The 17,536-nt window shown below is 33.8% G+C and overlaps 1 protein-coding gene across 1 annotated transcript; it reads left to right on the forward strand.

Moving 5' to 3' along the window:
* The first annotated feature begins 3,082 nt into the window (after positions 1-3,082).
* LOC148604511 (uncharacterized) lies at positions 3,083-17,452 on the forward strand. The gene is made up of 6 exons (XM_088550973.1): positions 3,083-3,195; positions 10,371-10,441; positions 10,603-10,714; positions 12,892-12,944; positions 13,529-13,585; positions 16,864-17,452. The coding sequence occupies exons 1-6, from the start codon at positions 3,104-3,106 to the stop codon at positions 17,322-17,324; spliced, it is 846 nt and encodes a 281-aa protein (XP_088407099.1). The 5' UTR covers positions 3,083-3,103; the 3' UTR covers positions 17,325-17,452.
* The last annotated feature ends 84 nt before the right edge of the window (positions 17,453-17,536 follow it).

Below are 17,536 nucleotides of genomic sequence, written 5' to 3' on the forward strand. Positions count from 1 at the left end.
TAAAAGGGACTATTAACTATCGTGTGTAGCCATGATATGAGCATTGTTTGACTTTGTTTGTTTTGATTTTATAGATTAGGTGTCGTGTGCAAAAAAACATTGTTAAACTTCCAGAGCTGATGTCACAACATTACTGTAAAGAGTGCCGTATGCACAGGATTATTTCCTTCCGTATTGTTGTTTTTTTTTTAACATCCGATCATATGATTGGTACTTCACCTATTTCAGAATTCTAAAGTGGTTATTGGCAGGAATAATTATTAAAAACACATGACAATTCGACATCTCATTATATCTAAAAGTCCACTAATGAAGCTATTTGTTTATGGAAACATCTCTCCATATAAGGCAATGAAAAAAAGTCCAGTTCAAAGAATAAAATTAGAACTTTAAATAGGACCAGCATGCATGATGAAAACGACAACAATTTAAGTGAAAACAATCCGAAGAATGCATATGACTGAAAACAAGTAAAATCGAGTTTCGGGAAAATGTCAGAACTAAATAAAAAAAATGGTGGAATAGCGAATTGTATCACAAAATAATACTCGGTCAAAAATTACAAACAGGTTACAAAGCTTGATCTTGACTACGGAGATTAATCAAGGGAACCAACGTTATAGCGGTAATCAAAATAATGTAATCCAGGGACAAAGACCAAACATGGGAAACAGACATACACAACAAAGTAACTAAAATCATACATACAAAGTAACAAAAGCAAATGAGCAACTCGGACTCTACTAAAAACTGGGAGCATGGACCAGGTGCACCGGTAGGGTAAGCGTCCTCTGCTTTTCTAGAAACACCCGCTGAGTTGCTCATAAAAAGTCAAATCCGGAGTAGACAAACGAGGAAAGGAAAACTATGACCCGTTGAATAAATCAGTTCTCATGGTGCAGATGGATACACCATAACGATCCACGAGTTCATGATAACGACCAAAAACTTCTGTAGTGATGACTTCAATCTTGTAGCAACATAACCTTGTTCCAGAAACCTATTTGTTAGAGTTCTAACGCGACACAAAAAGTCTGCGTAGTTTCGGCAAGCTCTGGCTTAACGTATGAGTTGTTATATGAATCCTCCATATGCAGGAGCCGAAGGGATGTTGCCACAGATGAAAGGAAAGTTGACAATTCTGAATGAAAAGTCATCACGTTTGTCGTAAAGTTTGGTCAATAGTTTTCTTTTACCATCAGTTTCTAAGAATTAATCGGTTCTCATACCATCAAACGAACTAAAACATTTGAATAATACTGCATGTATATATGATATGACTATCTCTCACGTTACTCCTACCCCGCCTTTTTGCTAAATAAAAGAATAAAGATGAAAGCCTCTCATAAGATAAACATAATATTCTGAAATTAGCCGAAATTCTAAATTGTTGTTAAATACACACATTTACCTAGAAAACATACCGAAGACAGATAAGGAGTCATAGTCGTCGCAACTATACCTTAATTACCTACATGTAAGATACATGATGTCTCCATAGATGGTCTTCTTCCTTTCGTACAAAAATCTCTTTGAGTTCATCACAGTCATTCAAAATAAACTCTTTTCTTTACCTCTCACTTTACTATACTCCCTTTACAAAATAAGTCTACCATCCAACGAATAGTCCTGCCCTAAGGGAAAGAGAGAAATACTTAGGACTGGATACGGAGGCAAGGTGCTGCATTACCTTACTGGTGCAATGACAAGATCAAAAGTATAAGAAAACTTTCAAGTGAATCATGAACTCTTTCGTGGGCCTTTGCAACGTATCCATCTGTAAAATGAGAACCGATGTGTTCAGCATATCATGGTTTCTTCCCACTTTCGTCTAACTCGGCCTCGAATTTTTTTGATCCACTAGGTGGGTGTTACAAAAGCTACCTGTAGTTGTTACTTTGTACGAATTATTTTGGTTATTTTTATGTTCTTTGTTGTTTTTAGGTTTGTTTGTGTTTTAATATTGTGACTTGCGTATATTTTATATTTTCCTTGTAATTTTCATGTCAATTATTTTATGGTTTATGCGTCAATGGTTTAAACGACTATGGTTTATGCATGCGTCAACGGTTTTCAAGATTGATGATTGATATGCATCTATGCATTATGCGTTCATGTTTATATGAACCTAGCGATAATTTGCGATATATACACATAAACTGGTATTATAGTATTAATATACGGCATTTTCCATATTGACCCTGTAACATGCCCAAGGTATTGATAATGGCCTCTGATGGCTGTAATGTCCCGATGCAGCACCGAGAGCCATTACAGACATCTGAGGATATTATTAATGACAAAAATTTCTTGAAACTTTAAACTCTTAGTAAATGTGATTCAACAGAAAAGTACATGTTTTTTTTATTTCATAATGGCAATATCCGTCCATGACAAATTTGCGTCCTTTTGCGCCACAATCTATTTGTACCAGTGTTGAGTTTTCGCCACTTACATTTCACAAACGTGGACTCATTTGTGGACTAAATCTAGTACTCGATTGAATTAAAAAGTATAGAATGAACTCATCTTGCGGGCATGAAATGAAATATAGGAAACGTTTGAGCATCCAAGAAATATAATGCTGCTCTTTGTCCATTTTGAAGAATTCATAGGATATAATGTTTATGGTCGTCTAGATATAACTTAAATTGATTTCCTTTTACTGGTTATTCTTACTTACTTACTAATACTTACTGGTGCCGTGAAAACAATTTAAAAAATGAAACGACAGACTTCACCATTTTAAATGTATCGTCTTGCATGCTGTGAATAACGACCCGTTTGATGATTCTAGATATATGCCCGCCTGTATTTGGAAGCATGTCGGATAGTCCAATGATCGTCATTTATTGATTTTACGCATTGTGTTATACCAAAGTAGTTGGAATTTGAATAAAATTAAAAATCACTTTTTCAAGAGTGCGGGGAAGCAGTCATTTCATGCATGGTAAGAATTCAAACCGGCAACATAACCAAAAGCCTTATTTATTGAACAATAGATAAACATACAATGTACTATTTCCGCACACAATTTGAGTGTGCAATTAATTTGCTTAGCCAAGTACAAGGAAAAATTTCCTTATCAAATTAAAATTTCAAAATGGTTGTTCGTTCAATGCGATTGTACATATTTCTTTTCGTTGTTTGTTGTTCCCGAACAGACGAACAATCCCGTGTTTGCTCAAGAAGAAGGTAATCTTGTTTTACTGGTATTATAATTTCTCTGTATATAGTTTATGTTGTATTTGAATCGTTTGGCCAATTTCAATTTGTATATTTAACCAAGGAAACAATCAATGGATGTTTGGCCCTTTACAAGAAAATACAACCAGGATCGTGCACTTAGTGTACCGGAATGCAAAGCGCCTCCTGGAATTTTAGAAATATCTACTTAGTTGTTCACTAAGAATCGTTGTAAATGTGTACTTGAACTTGCATGTTGCAAATGTGGGAAATATATGAATACAAGAGTTGACAAGGAACATGCAATTGCGATATGGCAATACGATAAATTTTAGTTTTACTCGTGCTAACGCTGGGTTTAATAGTCACACAACTTGATATAATATCCATAATACAAGTATAAGCTTTCCAAAAAAGCTTGCGTACCGTTGTCATTTAGTTTTTGAGTTTGTTTTCCAGGATTATTTTTTGAAACCGATTGGTTTGTTTGTTTGTTTGGGGTTTAACGTCCGAGCAGCATTATTTCAGCTATATTCAGACAATGAACATGAAATGGATGATAAAATGAAATGAAATGAAGAAAAAAAGAGGGGTCACAAGGATAATAGGGTCGACAAATTTTGATGGCCACTGGAAAAAGGGGGGATGGGTAAGGTTGGGCAATTTAGCCTCCTGTGGCGGAGCGCAAAGGTTCCTACTCCTATCGAATACCACAGCAGGGTTTTTTAATGTGCGAGGAACGTGGCATCTTTCCCAACACGGTGCACCACTATGGTTTGCGGTCAGGTTTTCCGTATTATAGCCTGACAACCCCAGCATGCAACACGCCAGGGGTACCCCATTCCACCACCTGGGGTACACATCCCAGTTGCTCTGTGGTCAGAGCGCCTAGCCCCCGGCTAGGTTTCTGAGCACTATTTAGTTGCCTTATACGACAAGATTAGCGCTGCTGCAGGCTTATTCTTTTAACACCCGGACCTGCACGGCCGATTGGATGTAGATGTTTTCTCGGTCATTTAATTTAAAAAATGTTTAACTACTGAATGATTTGAAGTTATTCACAATCTCAGATAGTTCATGTAACCCAGTTCGTATTTTTAGACATTTGGCTTTCACAATTCACGGACGTATCATTTTTCAATTGGTATGGGGTAGGGCCGGGCAGGTCAAAATGTAGGGGGTCATTTTTTTTATCTGTGATGCGGGGATAGGTCAAAATATAGGGGATACAGTTTTTTTCTGTGATGGAAAAATGGGATAAGTGTTGTTTGACTTATTTTGTAGTAAGGGGGTTGGTGGGGGGTTTCAATTATTTATCTATATTATTTAGTTTCGTTTAAATGGCAAAAGGAGGGGGTAATTATTTTTTTAATCACACGATGCAGCAACTCAAGAAAGATAAGAACTTATTTTTGATAATTCTCATTAAAAAGGCATCTCTAATGAAGAATTGTCAATCAAGCCATACAACTTTTTTTACAGTTAGAACAATGTACATATATCACTTGCCTTGTATATACTTTCATTTATTCAACTATTATCGATCTGATGCTTAAATTTGTACAGTTATAAAATCAAAGAGGTCGGAGTTATCCCCATAAGAACTGTCACCAAGAATGTCTTTTCCGGTTCTTTCTCGCTGGATATACAATCTGGTTTTTCTGTTCTATCGTCTGTGCATGTGTTAGAAATGCTAATTTCTCCCATGGTATTGTTGATTTTTGTTTTGTTTTTGTAAAATGTGATTTAAAATATTTTGCTGTCTCTTTGTCAAAGTAACGACAAGAAGTCATATTTTTGCTACATTTCTCTCTGCCCCTGCAGCAGCGCTAAGCTTGTCGTAAAAGGCGACTGCATAGTGCTCAGAACCCTAACCGGGGGCTAGGGCACTCTGCACCAGAGCAACTGGGATGTGGGCCCCAGGTGGTGGAATGTGGTACCCCTGGCGTGTTGCATGCTGGGGTTGTCAGGCTTAAATACGGAAAACCTGACTGCAAACCATAGTGGTGGACTGTGTTGCGAAAGATGCCACATTCCTTGCATGTCAAAGAACAATACTGTGGTATTCTCCCGGAGTAGGAACCATAAGGCTCCGCTACAAGAGGCTAAATTGCCCGTCCCTACCCATCTCTCCCTATTTCCAGTGGCAATCAAAATTTGTGGACCCCATTGTCCTTGTGTCCCATCCCTATTTCATTTCATCATCATTTCATGTTCATTTTATCATCAATTTCATGTTCATCGGCTGAATATAGCTGAAATATTGCTGCTCGGACGTTAAACCCCAACAAACAAACAAACATGTCTTTCTTGTCTCGGTCTTATAGTCTATAATCCTTTAGTACTTAAGGTAGATCATACCTATTACACGGAGCATTCTTTTCTGTCATCTTGCGAAATCATACAGACATATACGTTTTCTATAAACTAATAGTGTTTGAAATGAAGTGAAAATTAGAATGGTAAAATTAAAAACTTTTTTTTACAATAGCTTCTTTCAAGGGGAGATAAATCGCGGGAAAATCTTTCAAAGGTAGATAATTGGAAGGAAAATGTCCATTTGAAATTTAAGTTTATTTAATATTGCAAAAAAAGTTTGTAACGCACATTTTCGTTTTGAATATGCAAGAATGTCAACTAAGTGTTCTTCATATAAAGTTATAAGAAATGTTATCTACCACCATTTAGAAGTTTGCGAAATATTGAAAATTCCCTTAAAAAGCCATATAATACATATATAGTGAGAAGGCTCAAGTATCTCAAAATTAGGTTCAGTGATCTATGTTTTTTAAGATTAAAATTCTAAAGTATGTTCATTTAATGCCATCTTTAAGAAAAAACTAGGCAAATTTATCTACTAAAAATATGTATGATCTACCTTAAGTCACTTAGTTTTATTTTGAATATATGTAAATTATCCCCTAGAGAATATTTTTATCCGTTTCTGTAGAAATGAATAATCTTGGTGAGTGCTCTGATCAAGACAGGGGTAAGTTATATAAATGGCTCTACAATTTTGGAAAATCAGGGACCTTATAATTTTTGGTATCAGGTGGATCGAGTTTTTATGCAAAAGTACATTGGAGATAAAAAATATCACGGGGATAAAAAAATCAGAAACTTTTTTAGAAATGACCACCCCCCTAACCAAATCCAGGTAAAAAATATGTTTCTTAAGTTGGTGTCTTACTACCAGTCTCCTGTTGATAACAGAAGTTATACATTCATATCTGTTAATTGATACAATGTAGTACATACTGTTAAAAAGTGTTAGGGCAGTTTGAGTTGTTAAGTACTTTACCTCAGTTGTGGCAATGAACTTTTTCTTGTGTATGAATGAAAGGCTACCGCTTTTTCTATGTTAGAATGCCTCTAATTTTGTTTCGCAAAATGAATGACTTTAGGGATGTCTTGATGCAATGGTAATTAAATGAATTGAAATAAGTTACTAGCATGAAAACTGAAGACGCACAAACGGACGGACAGCACGATCACCATAAACATCCTGGTTTTCAAGCAAGGGAGTATAATATATACAGATTAACAATAAAATCTACCACACACAGAATAAGACATCAAAAATACATGTTTTTTACATTTAATACAAATGTCCAATAAATATTTTTTTTTGAATGAAGCGTTATGTGATGCAAACAACTATACTTACAAAAACTTTTTCTTAGGTCAAAAGGCCGATCAATAAAATATATATTATTTCAAATTATGACTACATTTAACTGTTCTAAAATTCAAACATTTAGCAGTATCAAAAACTTTCTTACAGCATGACTGTTTTAATTTATCGCATAACCCTTGTTTTACCATATGAGACAATACTAAATCATGTGGTACATTCTATGTAAATTTCAGAAAGACTACTAGAATTCTAGAACTAATTTCCCCGAAAACACCATGACCTTCATTTACAGGTACATTGTATGACTTTGCCCAGGGACTGTGTGAACGCTTCGATGCTTTACACTGTCCATGAGAGACCACAAATGATAGCAAAGGGCGTTAAGAAACCCCTCAGTCCATAATGTATTAAAAATACCACATATGAGTGCAAACCAATTATCACAGATTTATAATGCACGAAATTAAGGGTGTAACGGACACACAGAAAGTGTAATCTTTTTCAACTTTATTGTTATAGTGTTATTTAACAAGGACAGTTAGACAACATTTTATTTCACAAAATTGTACAAAGGTATTTATTAATATATATTTATATATTTACTTCGAGTACATTGATGGGATGATTTACGCGGAAGGTTTGATCAGAGTCAAAAGGGTATCACCAAAGTAGAAAGGACAGATCACTTGAATGTTCATGGACAAAGACTTGCTTCCACTGTCAAATATGCAACTCGACTAGTTACATACTAGATTGTCTGCACATTTGATGGTTGTAGTAAGCTCCTGTGTTAATATTTTTTTTATGACTGACATTGCAAAGATGACAGGCCCTCATTTTATCTTGGCGTCATCTTTTCCACTTCTTGCACTTACTGTAGTTTTGCTGAAGCATTTGAGATGTTTGGGTAAAATGTAGATATTCTGTCAATATACAGATTTTATCATAAAATGGCGATCAACTGATAATTTTTCGCTGTCGTTTTATTTAAAATGAGAAGCTTGTCTGAGAATGTGACACGCTGATGAAATATTTTCATCTTTGATAAATAATACATATTTCAAATTCATGAAACACCATGACTTAATCTCTTGGATAGCACAAGGTAGAAGTTCTCGAATTTGCTTTCTATTTCTATACTTTTGGATTTTAGAACTTCTTGGTAATAATTTTTTAGATTAAAATCGTCATTTGTATTCAATGGGAGATTACACCTTGAAATACGTGTAGAGCATATCGAAATTCGCAACATTATGAGAGTGGTACTTTTGTATTTTACATTTATTTTATCATTGTTTTTTGGTTTTAAATAATAAGGTCATTTACTTTTTAAGCACTTTTTAAGTATTCTGCGATGGATAAAATTGGACCATTCTGAACTCAAAAAACAAATAAAAGTCAAATTTGTTCCTAAATAAATTTCCTTTGTCATTTACTTTTCTTTCGCATCACACGGGGAAGGGGGAAATAAAGTATTTAGTAACATTTAGGAAAATCCCTCAGGCAAAACTTCACTTTTTATCTTTTTTTAATAATCCCCATAACTAGAGTTATGTTGGTATGTCTGGTCGTATATCTCACTCAAAATACGCAGATGTTTGAAAGAAGGTCAGGAGAATTGGATAATAGTCGAACAGAAGGACACACGTACGATTACTGTTGTACTAATTTATAAGTCACAGTTTTTGTTTTAAATTAATATTCTTGTGCTCTTTGTCATCAACGTACTAGAAGAAAAAAATTCAGGAAATGTTTACTTTTAGTTTGATTTCAAAGGATTATCATCGTTTTGTTTTCCATGGATTTTACCTTTGATGTGGAGTCTTTCTTGTTTCTCTCAACAGTATTAACTGTTTGATTTATGTTATATGCTTTTGCATTTGTTGCTTTTACTGCCAATTTCACTACTTAAAACTGTAGGATTAAATTACAGTTTCTCTGTGAATTATTAAAACTCATTTAACCTTAATATATACATGATTGTAAATTCATGATATGTGTGTATGTTCATCAAAAATAGCCAATATAAAGCCGAGAGTGTGTGCTTTACAAAATTATATTTTTAATGTTTTTGAAAAGTGAAGAAATTGCTTTTTAAAAACAAAAATGGCCTTTATCAACTCTTAACCAAACTATGTAAAATACAAGTCAATAGATAACACACCTTTCTGGAGGAATGCAAATTTTTTAGAATTTCCATTAGCCGTACAAAATTTGAAACTGTTTGATAATAATGATAATAATCAACATATAACGATGATAGGTTTGTCAAAGGGACAACAATTCCACCTGGATGAAAATATCAACCCAAGTGATGCGCGTGTCTTGATCTAAGTACTGATATTAATAATGGCAAGCTTATTACTAAATTTTACGATAAAATGGATAATTTTTCATTCATTATTATTAATTATCAATTTGGTTTTACTTCAACAAGGTTTTCGAAACTACAAGCTCGTAAAACATTCACAAAACATTTCAATCGACAGAAGGAACTAATTTTCAAGACAAAACCAAGAAGTCAAATACCTCGCATAAATAATAAACAATTATCTAAATGGCAGATCAATCGGCATCATGGTTATTCCATATTCAAAACCATGTATATTTTGTGATATTGCAAGCAAACATTATGCAGAATCCACTATGCTTTCAAACATAAAACATTTCTTAGTTAGTTATGTGCTGTTATTTAGAATCTGGTTTATATCTGTTTACACTTCACTTTAAATCCATACTAGTTTTCCCTCTGAACGGATCTCTAAGGAAATCGAGCCCATCCAACATTTTATTAAATATTGATATAAGACAATATATGTGGGAGACAAAATGCGGAATTGTTTGTTCGAGGATAATGATAATGCTTACTTAGAGGTTATGATACGGATTATGGGAATTAATAGTAATTCGAAGGTTAGATTTTACCATGCTTAATACAAAAACTTACAAGAACACTGATACCGCTGACTGACGTCACTTTCTCAACCAGTAAATGATACCTACAAAGATAACACGTGTTCACGTGTGGATAATATCATAAGAAGAATTATAACAATTTACCTTTTGTGTTATTATTCATAAAAAAATAATTTACATATCTTATAATTTCCCCGTATATTTCACAAGAATCGATCTTTTCGCTCATAGTAATCATTTGGTTCCTTCTGCAGTGTTTTCAGGTGAATGTTGTCCTGCGAATTAAATTGATTGATTGATTGTTTAACATCCGACTACAGGTCAAACCTTTTAGTACTCTTGATCGCCATTAATGATAACTTGGGCATGTTCGGGCCAATTATTCATGGAGTCTGGTTCAACACGGTGTAACGTTGAAAATTGTGAAATTACATTAATTTTTTTGTAAGTTAGTCATTTATACTTCAAACGATGTTCCTCACTATTTTATCTTTCTTACTTTTTTGTCAGTTGGCTATTTGTACATTAATATTGTAAAATATGCATGTTTATATGTATACCAATGTTTCTACATAGGTTTAGCAGAAATAAAGTATACAAGAAAGTATATATACATAATAACTCTTTACAGGAAAAATGGTGAAAACGAAATAACGATCTATTACTGTTGTCGTCCTTTCGTAGAGACACAGGGAGTTTGTGGTAAGTTAGTGTTTTGTAACCTAGTTGTACATTGGTTCCTGTAATTGTATTAGTTTTGTTTTCTGTTTGGTAAGGATTGTCTTTGTCGTAATATGTTTTTGTTTTAATTCATGAATTCGTTCACACAACTAAATTAGTTAGCATATGCCTATTTCTTTAAGGGTGTCCGTATGGCCAAACATATAAACCAGAAATAGGTTTCTGCCAAAATTGCTCTTATGGACACTATGGTAAAGACTGTCAGTCATCCTGTTACTGTCAGCGTAATGAAAGGTAAATATATACTTGTTTTATATGATCTTAAATTCTTTCAATTTAAAGTATGTTTCGATCTGCCAAAAAAATCATTTTTTAATTTTTTTTTCTTCTAAAAATACCTTTATATACTCTTTTCTCTTGCCATTACTATTTTGTTTCACTAGTATTTTTGCAACCATACTAAAACATAAAATGAATGCCATAACTTCATCACCCCCACCCTCCAAAAAAGAAGGAAAACACAGAGGACTCCATAACAGCTTATGACTTAATAAGGCAATGCTACTTGTACAACACATTTACACTGAAAATAAGATGGAAAAATATTTTGAATTGCAAACTTCAATTATTTTTTTTCATTAAAGTTACAAACTTATTTTCACTCAGACAAAGATAAAATAGCATTTAAAATTTGGTTAAAAATAAGAAAATGGTAATAAAAGTCTTATTCTTAGGCAGATTACAATGACATTATTTGGCAAAAATTGATGTGTCAATAAAATGCACACAATACAAAGAAAGTTCAATTCTTGCTATTGTAACAGAAAGAGTTTTTTTTTTTATAAAATTACCTATTTAAAACTGACCAAAAGAGGTAACTCTAACTTATTCAGGGTATAGTCTATTCATCAAATAACTGACTGACAGATACAATTAAAGACAACTAACTTTTTTGTTCGATACCAGGTGCTGTATAATTCATTTTGATATTTATTTCCAATATATTACAAAAATGCTATCATTATAACAGATAGACTTTAAACACAGAAATTAACTTAAAAACCCTGGAGTTATCAAGGGAATGTAGCACTGCTTTACACACACACACACACACACACACACACACACACACACACACACATATATATATATATATATATATATAGACGTCTTAGAATGTGACGACTCTATTCGCTACACTGCTCCATTAGATCAAATTACTACAGTTAACGTAAACTTAAAGAAGGGTCTGAAAAATTCCCAACGGTTTTAGAACTGTCAAATTTGCGATTCAAATTGTTGGTCGTTCCCTTTGCGGGACACTGCCTGCACAAAGTCCAGCGCCCTAGACCACTCGGCAAGCTACGACCAAAAAATTATTACATCGTTGGGAATTTTTCAGACCCTATCATAAGTTTACATTATCTTCCCTGAATCAATTTGATCCAACTGAGCATTGTAGTGAATAGAGTCATCACATTCTGAGACGCTTGTATACATAAAAACAATATGACAGTAATGTCAGGAGTGCAGTAGTAAAATAACAAATCATTCTGCAAAAAGGTTAGACAAATTACTGAGCAAAACATTTGAATTTCATTTATCAAATTCTTTTTCAAACCTTTGATATCTGCTATACCATTCTTCTTTAACTACTGATTAATTCAAAAAATTGTTCAATCTAAATCAATTTACAATAAGAATGAACACAACAAAGTGTAAGCCACAGGCCACAGATATTCCAAGTCAATTTTATCTGTACTCGAAGTCACATACACCACATTTTCGATTTGAAGCTCTATTTTTTAAACTGTCGGGACTTACGGCTACAGCTGTCTCTCTTTTATTTAATCTGAAGATAGTTCGCATGTATGCATGACGTGATAGTTCCAACGAGTCGTTCATTGGCTGAAATCGTGCGTAACAAATCCTTACTGGAAAATCCTATACTAATATCCACCATGTTGGTTTCTACGGGATGATTTGTTTACAAACGAAGTTCGTAAGTTCCCGTCGAACTCCGGTGACAATCGTCTGCTTGATCAACTTCTCGATGTTGTACGATGTTTGCGTAGAATAAATCCGAGATATCCGAATTAGCGCAGAAATGCATTCTGGGTTCTTCGGTTTTTGGACAAACCATTTAAACGTAAACAACATCTCCTAGCAACCCGATCACTGTAAACATGGCCGACTTTTGATAATGTAAATATTGGGACCGAGAATTAAAATCTCACCGGAATTAAATGATTCAATGTTTAGGGAGAAGCCGTTTGGCAAAACGAATGAGCAAGTCATTTAAGACAATTTAAACGACGGTAAGTGTCAATAAAGTCGTAGACAATATTTTTATTCAAATTTTAACAGTATCTTATTTATGTGACGCCGAGTATAATGTTATCTTCTCTTTCAGAAAATCCGTAAGGTTTTTTGAAGTAGCTTATTTATATGTTTTAAGTTTTTTTTTTCAGGTGTGATTTTAAGGATGGCTGCGTGGACATAAGTACAACCACAAGGGGTCCAGGTACTGTTACTTTTAATGTGTATTTCTTTTGTTTCCTAGAAAAGATAAAATTTTACTTACAATTTAGCTTAAATCACTGTAACTTTAATAAGTGTATAATTTTTGATACTTACGTGATTTATTGTATTTTTTTAGTTACCGATTCTTCTACTTACAATAAAACTTAATTTCTTTTGCGACATTTTTCATTTTACATATGAGTTTAAATATTACGGCTCCAAAAATGTAGACTCTAAAGACAAGGGTGAAACATTTTTTTTGGTTTCAACGAATTGTTACTCGTTATAAAAATATCTTTACATTCGGTGTATTATAAACTATCATGCCCCTGTATGATTCACAAAATATGTGTCTAATTAAACTGGTCGTATTGTGATCGTTCCATTGAGAGAAGTTTTTGGACAAATAAAATCAACATTAAAGCCTAAATCAGTAGCTGTCAAAGTATAAGCACATAAAATTGCATTAAAATTTGTATCAAAGTGGAATTGATAAGATTGTACAAAAAATACGTGTACAATAAATATGTTTAAAACAAGGGTTTTAGCTAATCTACATCTGACCAGTGCTATCACTTACTTTAGTCGTACGTGATGAAGTGACAGGCTTACAAAACGAAGAACAAAGAAAAAACACGGAAGGTAAGATGAATATTCAAGCAATTCCAGATTTTACTGTACTCCTTTTATCTATGGTAAAGTGGTAATAAAATCCGTAAACAGACTTTCACGATTCTGTGACAGAGTGGATATGAATTAAGCCTCTGGTAGCTAAGGGTAAAATTATGAAGTCATTTTACAACTGAGGAAGTCAATCTGGAATGTCCCCTGAAAACTGACCTCAGGAAGTGGATTTCAAAACGAAATCTCATATATAGAAACAGAATAATCAAGAATCTTGCAGAAATCTAAAGAATGTAATCCAGGGACAAAGACATGACACGGAAAACAGACATCTATGACAAAGAACATAAAATAACCAAAAATAATACATACAAAATAATAAAAGTAAATGAGGCCATGTACGAACACCGGAAGGTTAAGCGTTCTCTGTTTTCCTAAAGAGTTCCTCAAAACATATCAAATCTGGTTAAGACTAAAGTGGAAAGGGAAACTATGAAAAGTTGAACAAATCTGTTATCAAGGTGTAGATAGATACACCGTAGCAATTCACGATTGCGAGTTCATGATGACGACCATAGCTCTTCTGTAGTGATGACTTCAATCTTGTAGCAACATAACCTTGTTTCAGAAGCTCACTTTTAAGAAGTCTAGTGCGGTACAAAACATCTGCGTATTTACGGCATAACGTATGAGTATATGTAATATAAAATTCCACACACAGGTGCTGAAGGGATGTTGCCAGAAATAAAAGGAAAGGAAAAGTCTGCTTTTGTCGTATATTTCGGTCAATAATTTTTCTTTACCATCAATCTCTGTGTGTAGGTTAAGATATTAGGCTGACTTCACTGTTTCTGAAGTATCCTTTTTCTGAAATTATTTGGGGTGGATGCGATGCGATGTATAAAATCTAAAACTCCTACACAAGATTGGATCGGGTAGAAATATTTCTGTGTGCCGGCAAGTACAACATAACGACTTTAACCATGTGATTGTACTGTTCACGGCAAATTAAAATCCATGCTTAAGAACTGGTGTTGGAGAATTCTCTCTTTACTTAAGACTGTAGTTCATACAAATAAAGCAAAATTTAAAAAAAACGGTATCAGCAGGCTCCCTGAAGATCAAACGCTGGAAACAGTGCAGGAAAAAGTACAATAGTAGAGAGACAGTAAGTGGAATGTGTGAGAAGAATTACCATAAAAAGCCTTAAAAGAGGAGACAATAACTTCTTAGAAATTAACGTCAATAAGTGATACACGTTTGGACAAACAGACTTTCCATAGTGTGTTACGACTGTGGTTGATATAAGTCAAAGGGTCTTAGATACGATTTTAGTTAAAGATAACAGAGAGGAATAGTGGCTTGTTTTTAATTATTACATGTAATTTCAACTCGAAATCGACATAGACAAACACTGGCTACTGAGTTGGGTCCAGTATATATGTATCACTATATGAACCTGTCAGCAAGAAAATCACATGTGGGGGTATTTGCACCGGACCATACATTTTGCACCGATCCATGAAGAAGTAGACCGAAAACGTGCATAAGAGTAACCAAATACTACCAAGTCAAAAGAATCCCTAACCTTTTAGAATGCCAAATAAGCAAAGACATCGCCAAGTTCGATCCAAGTCTGATTAATAATGTATATGGAGTCCAACAAATAAAGTTGAAATTGAATGCATTGAAGGCGAATAAGCAAGAGATATACATCCCCTTGTAGGCAAAGGACAAAAATACTATAGTAACAAAAACCTATGTCGGAAAGCATGAAACGCCTTGTGATGTACAAAGAAAGCAGTCTGAGCCGACCACAAGGCAGAGTAAACTGGGGTGTCCGAAGAATAAGCTTACCTTTAAAAACAATTTCAATCAATGAGAGACTCCTTTGAGGTTTATGCTTACTGCGAATGGTTCACAGAGAAAACCAAGTGTTAATCGGGGCTACGTTTTGGACTGGTTATCTATTCTGTTGGACGAAATGCTGTAAAATTATCCCAAATTAAAATTTGGGCACGACAGGATATTTAAACCCAGTAAATTATGCAACTGGCTTGTTCAGCCCGACAAGCAATACACAGCAGCTAATCGGAAGCACATACTATCTAGATCATTTTGTCAACAGCAAGGAATTGACGAAGACGCTAGTACTATTGTGAGAAGTTTGTTTTGGTTTCAACACTGTATTTTAGAACGGAAGAGATATGGTCCAGTTGTATAACATTAGTGCTTAACAGAATAAGATAAATATGAGATTTATTTCACAAGAATTATTTGAAAAAAGAGTCAAGGAAATGGTTCCTCAATGAAATAAACATAATAGTTGTTGACAGACTGGTCAATATCGTGATATTAAGAATGCCCGTAGGACAGTCAGTCTAAATATCACGATATTGACCAGTTTATCAACAACTATTATATCATCAATAGATCCGTCTGTACGTTCGAACAGTTGTGGTAACATTTTCTTAGCTTCTAATTTGTAGGGGGTGGTGTCATATTTGACACTAAGCTTCATCGCCATAAGTCCTATGTCTTCTAAGTATGTGTTTTATCCTTCAGGTGCAACCTTTATGTTTAACAAGATCAAGAACATATGATCTTATCATATTCTAGGAAGATGTTATAATAAACATGATAATTTTAAATTGTTTGATTTAAAAGAGTAATCAAGGGAACCAAGGTTATAACGGTAATCAAAAGAATGTAATCCAGGGACAAAACCAGACATGGAAAACAGACATACACAAAAAAGAACATAAAGTAACTAAAATCATACATACAAAGTAACAAAAGTAAATTATTCTTTCAACCTATTCAACTCAAGTGTTTTAGGAAATGAATATTGCCCGCACTTCACTTAAACACCATTACACAAATTTTAAGAGGGCGTCCATGCAGAACCTATGCAGTAATTGGCACAGCAAAATTTTGTTTCATCGATTCCATACCACAAATGCATCCTTCCTCACAAATGAATGTTGGTTTTTGAATAACTGCAACGGTTAAAGAAAAAAAATTATAAAGAAAGCACTAAAATTCAATGAAAAGACACAACTCTTTTATTTTGTGCAAAATGTGGCTGCTTTCTTATGGAACTTATAATTATTTTCTGAAACTTCCAATTTCAATATAAACAAATCTTATTATTCGACCCACATTTGATAAAAACACTACATTGGAAAAAAACATTTCAGTGGGATAAAATTTACAGAGATATAACACAACATTACTTTAAGTACATTTAGAATATTATCCATGTATGTTTATTGATATGAATGATTTCATTATAGAATCCTTTTGGACCACACACTCATCGTATATTTATATAAGTGGTATTTTAGTAATTGTCATCGTTATTTCCATCATGATACATATTGCCATACATATAATATTACATCGAGGTAGAAAACAACAGACAAGCGTCCAACAAACAAACAGCAATGATTTGGAGTATGAAAACCAGTATGAGGAAATTGAAGAAAATGTACTAGAAAGAAATCTTCAACAAGAAATACCAGCACAGGTCGATAATTTAGAAATTAACAACACTGACGCAATAGAAAATAAAGATGATGGATATCTTGACCCAGTTGTTCATTACATGACACCAAAACTCTTTTCTCAGACTTCTGAGAACAGCAACTCCGGATCAGTCGCTGATATAACCTCTGACTATCTTTATCCATATATGCCTATTCTAAAGGGTTCAGCTGAATCTCATGAATATACAGAGTCATATCTCAGTGAGTAAGGAGTTATTGTATATGACCTGTTCTTGAGACAGGTGGTGTCGGAGGGCCCTTTTTATCGTTCATTTCTTTCCAACATTTATCGCAGTATTTGCATTTTTTGGTCACAAAAAATAAAAATAGTATTGTATTTTTATCTCTCTTTTTTATTTTAACTTTTCCGTCCAGATATCGTAACAGTGTAAATACATTTTGTTTATATAAAATAAAATAA

Source organism: Perna viridis, chromosome 10 (genome assembly GCF_037379345.1).
Source record: "Perna viridis isolate PV_CMFRI_1.1 ecotype Kerala chromosome 10, ASM3737934v1, whole genome shotgun sequence".
Classification (NCBI taxonomy): Eukaryota; Metazoa; Mollusca; class Bivalvia; order Mytilida; family Mytilidae; genus Perna; species Perna viridis.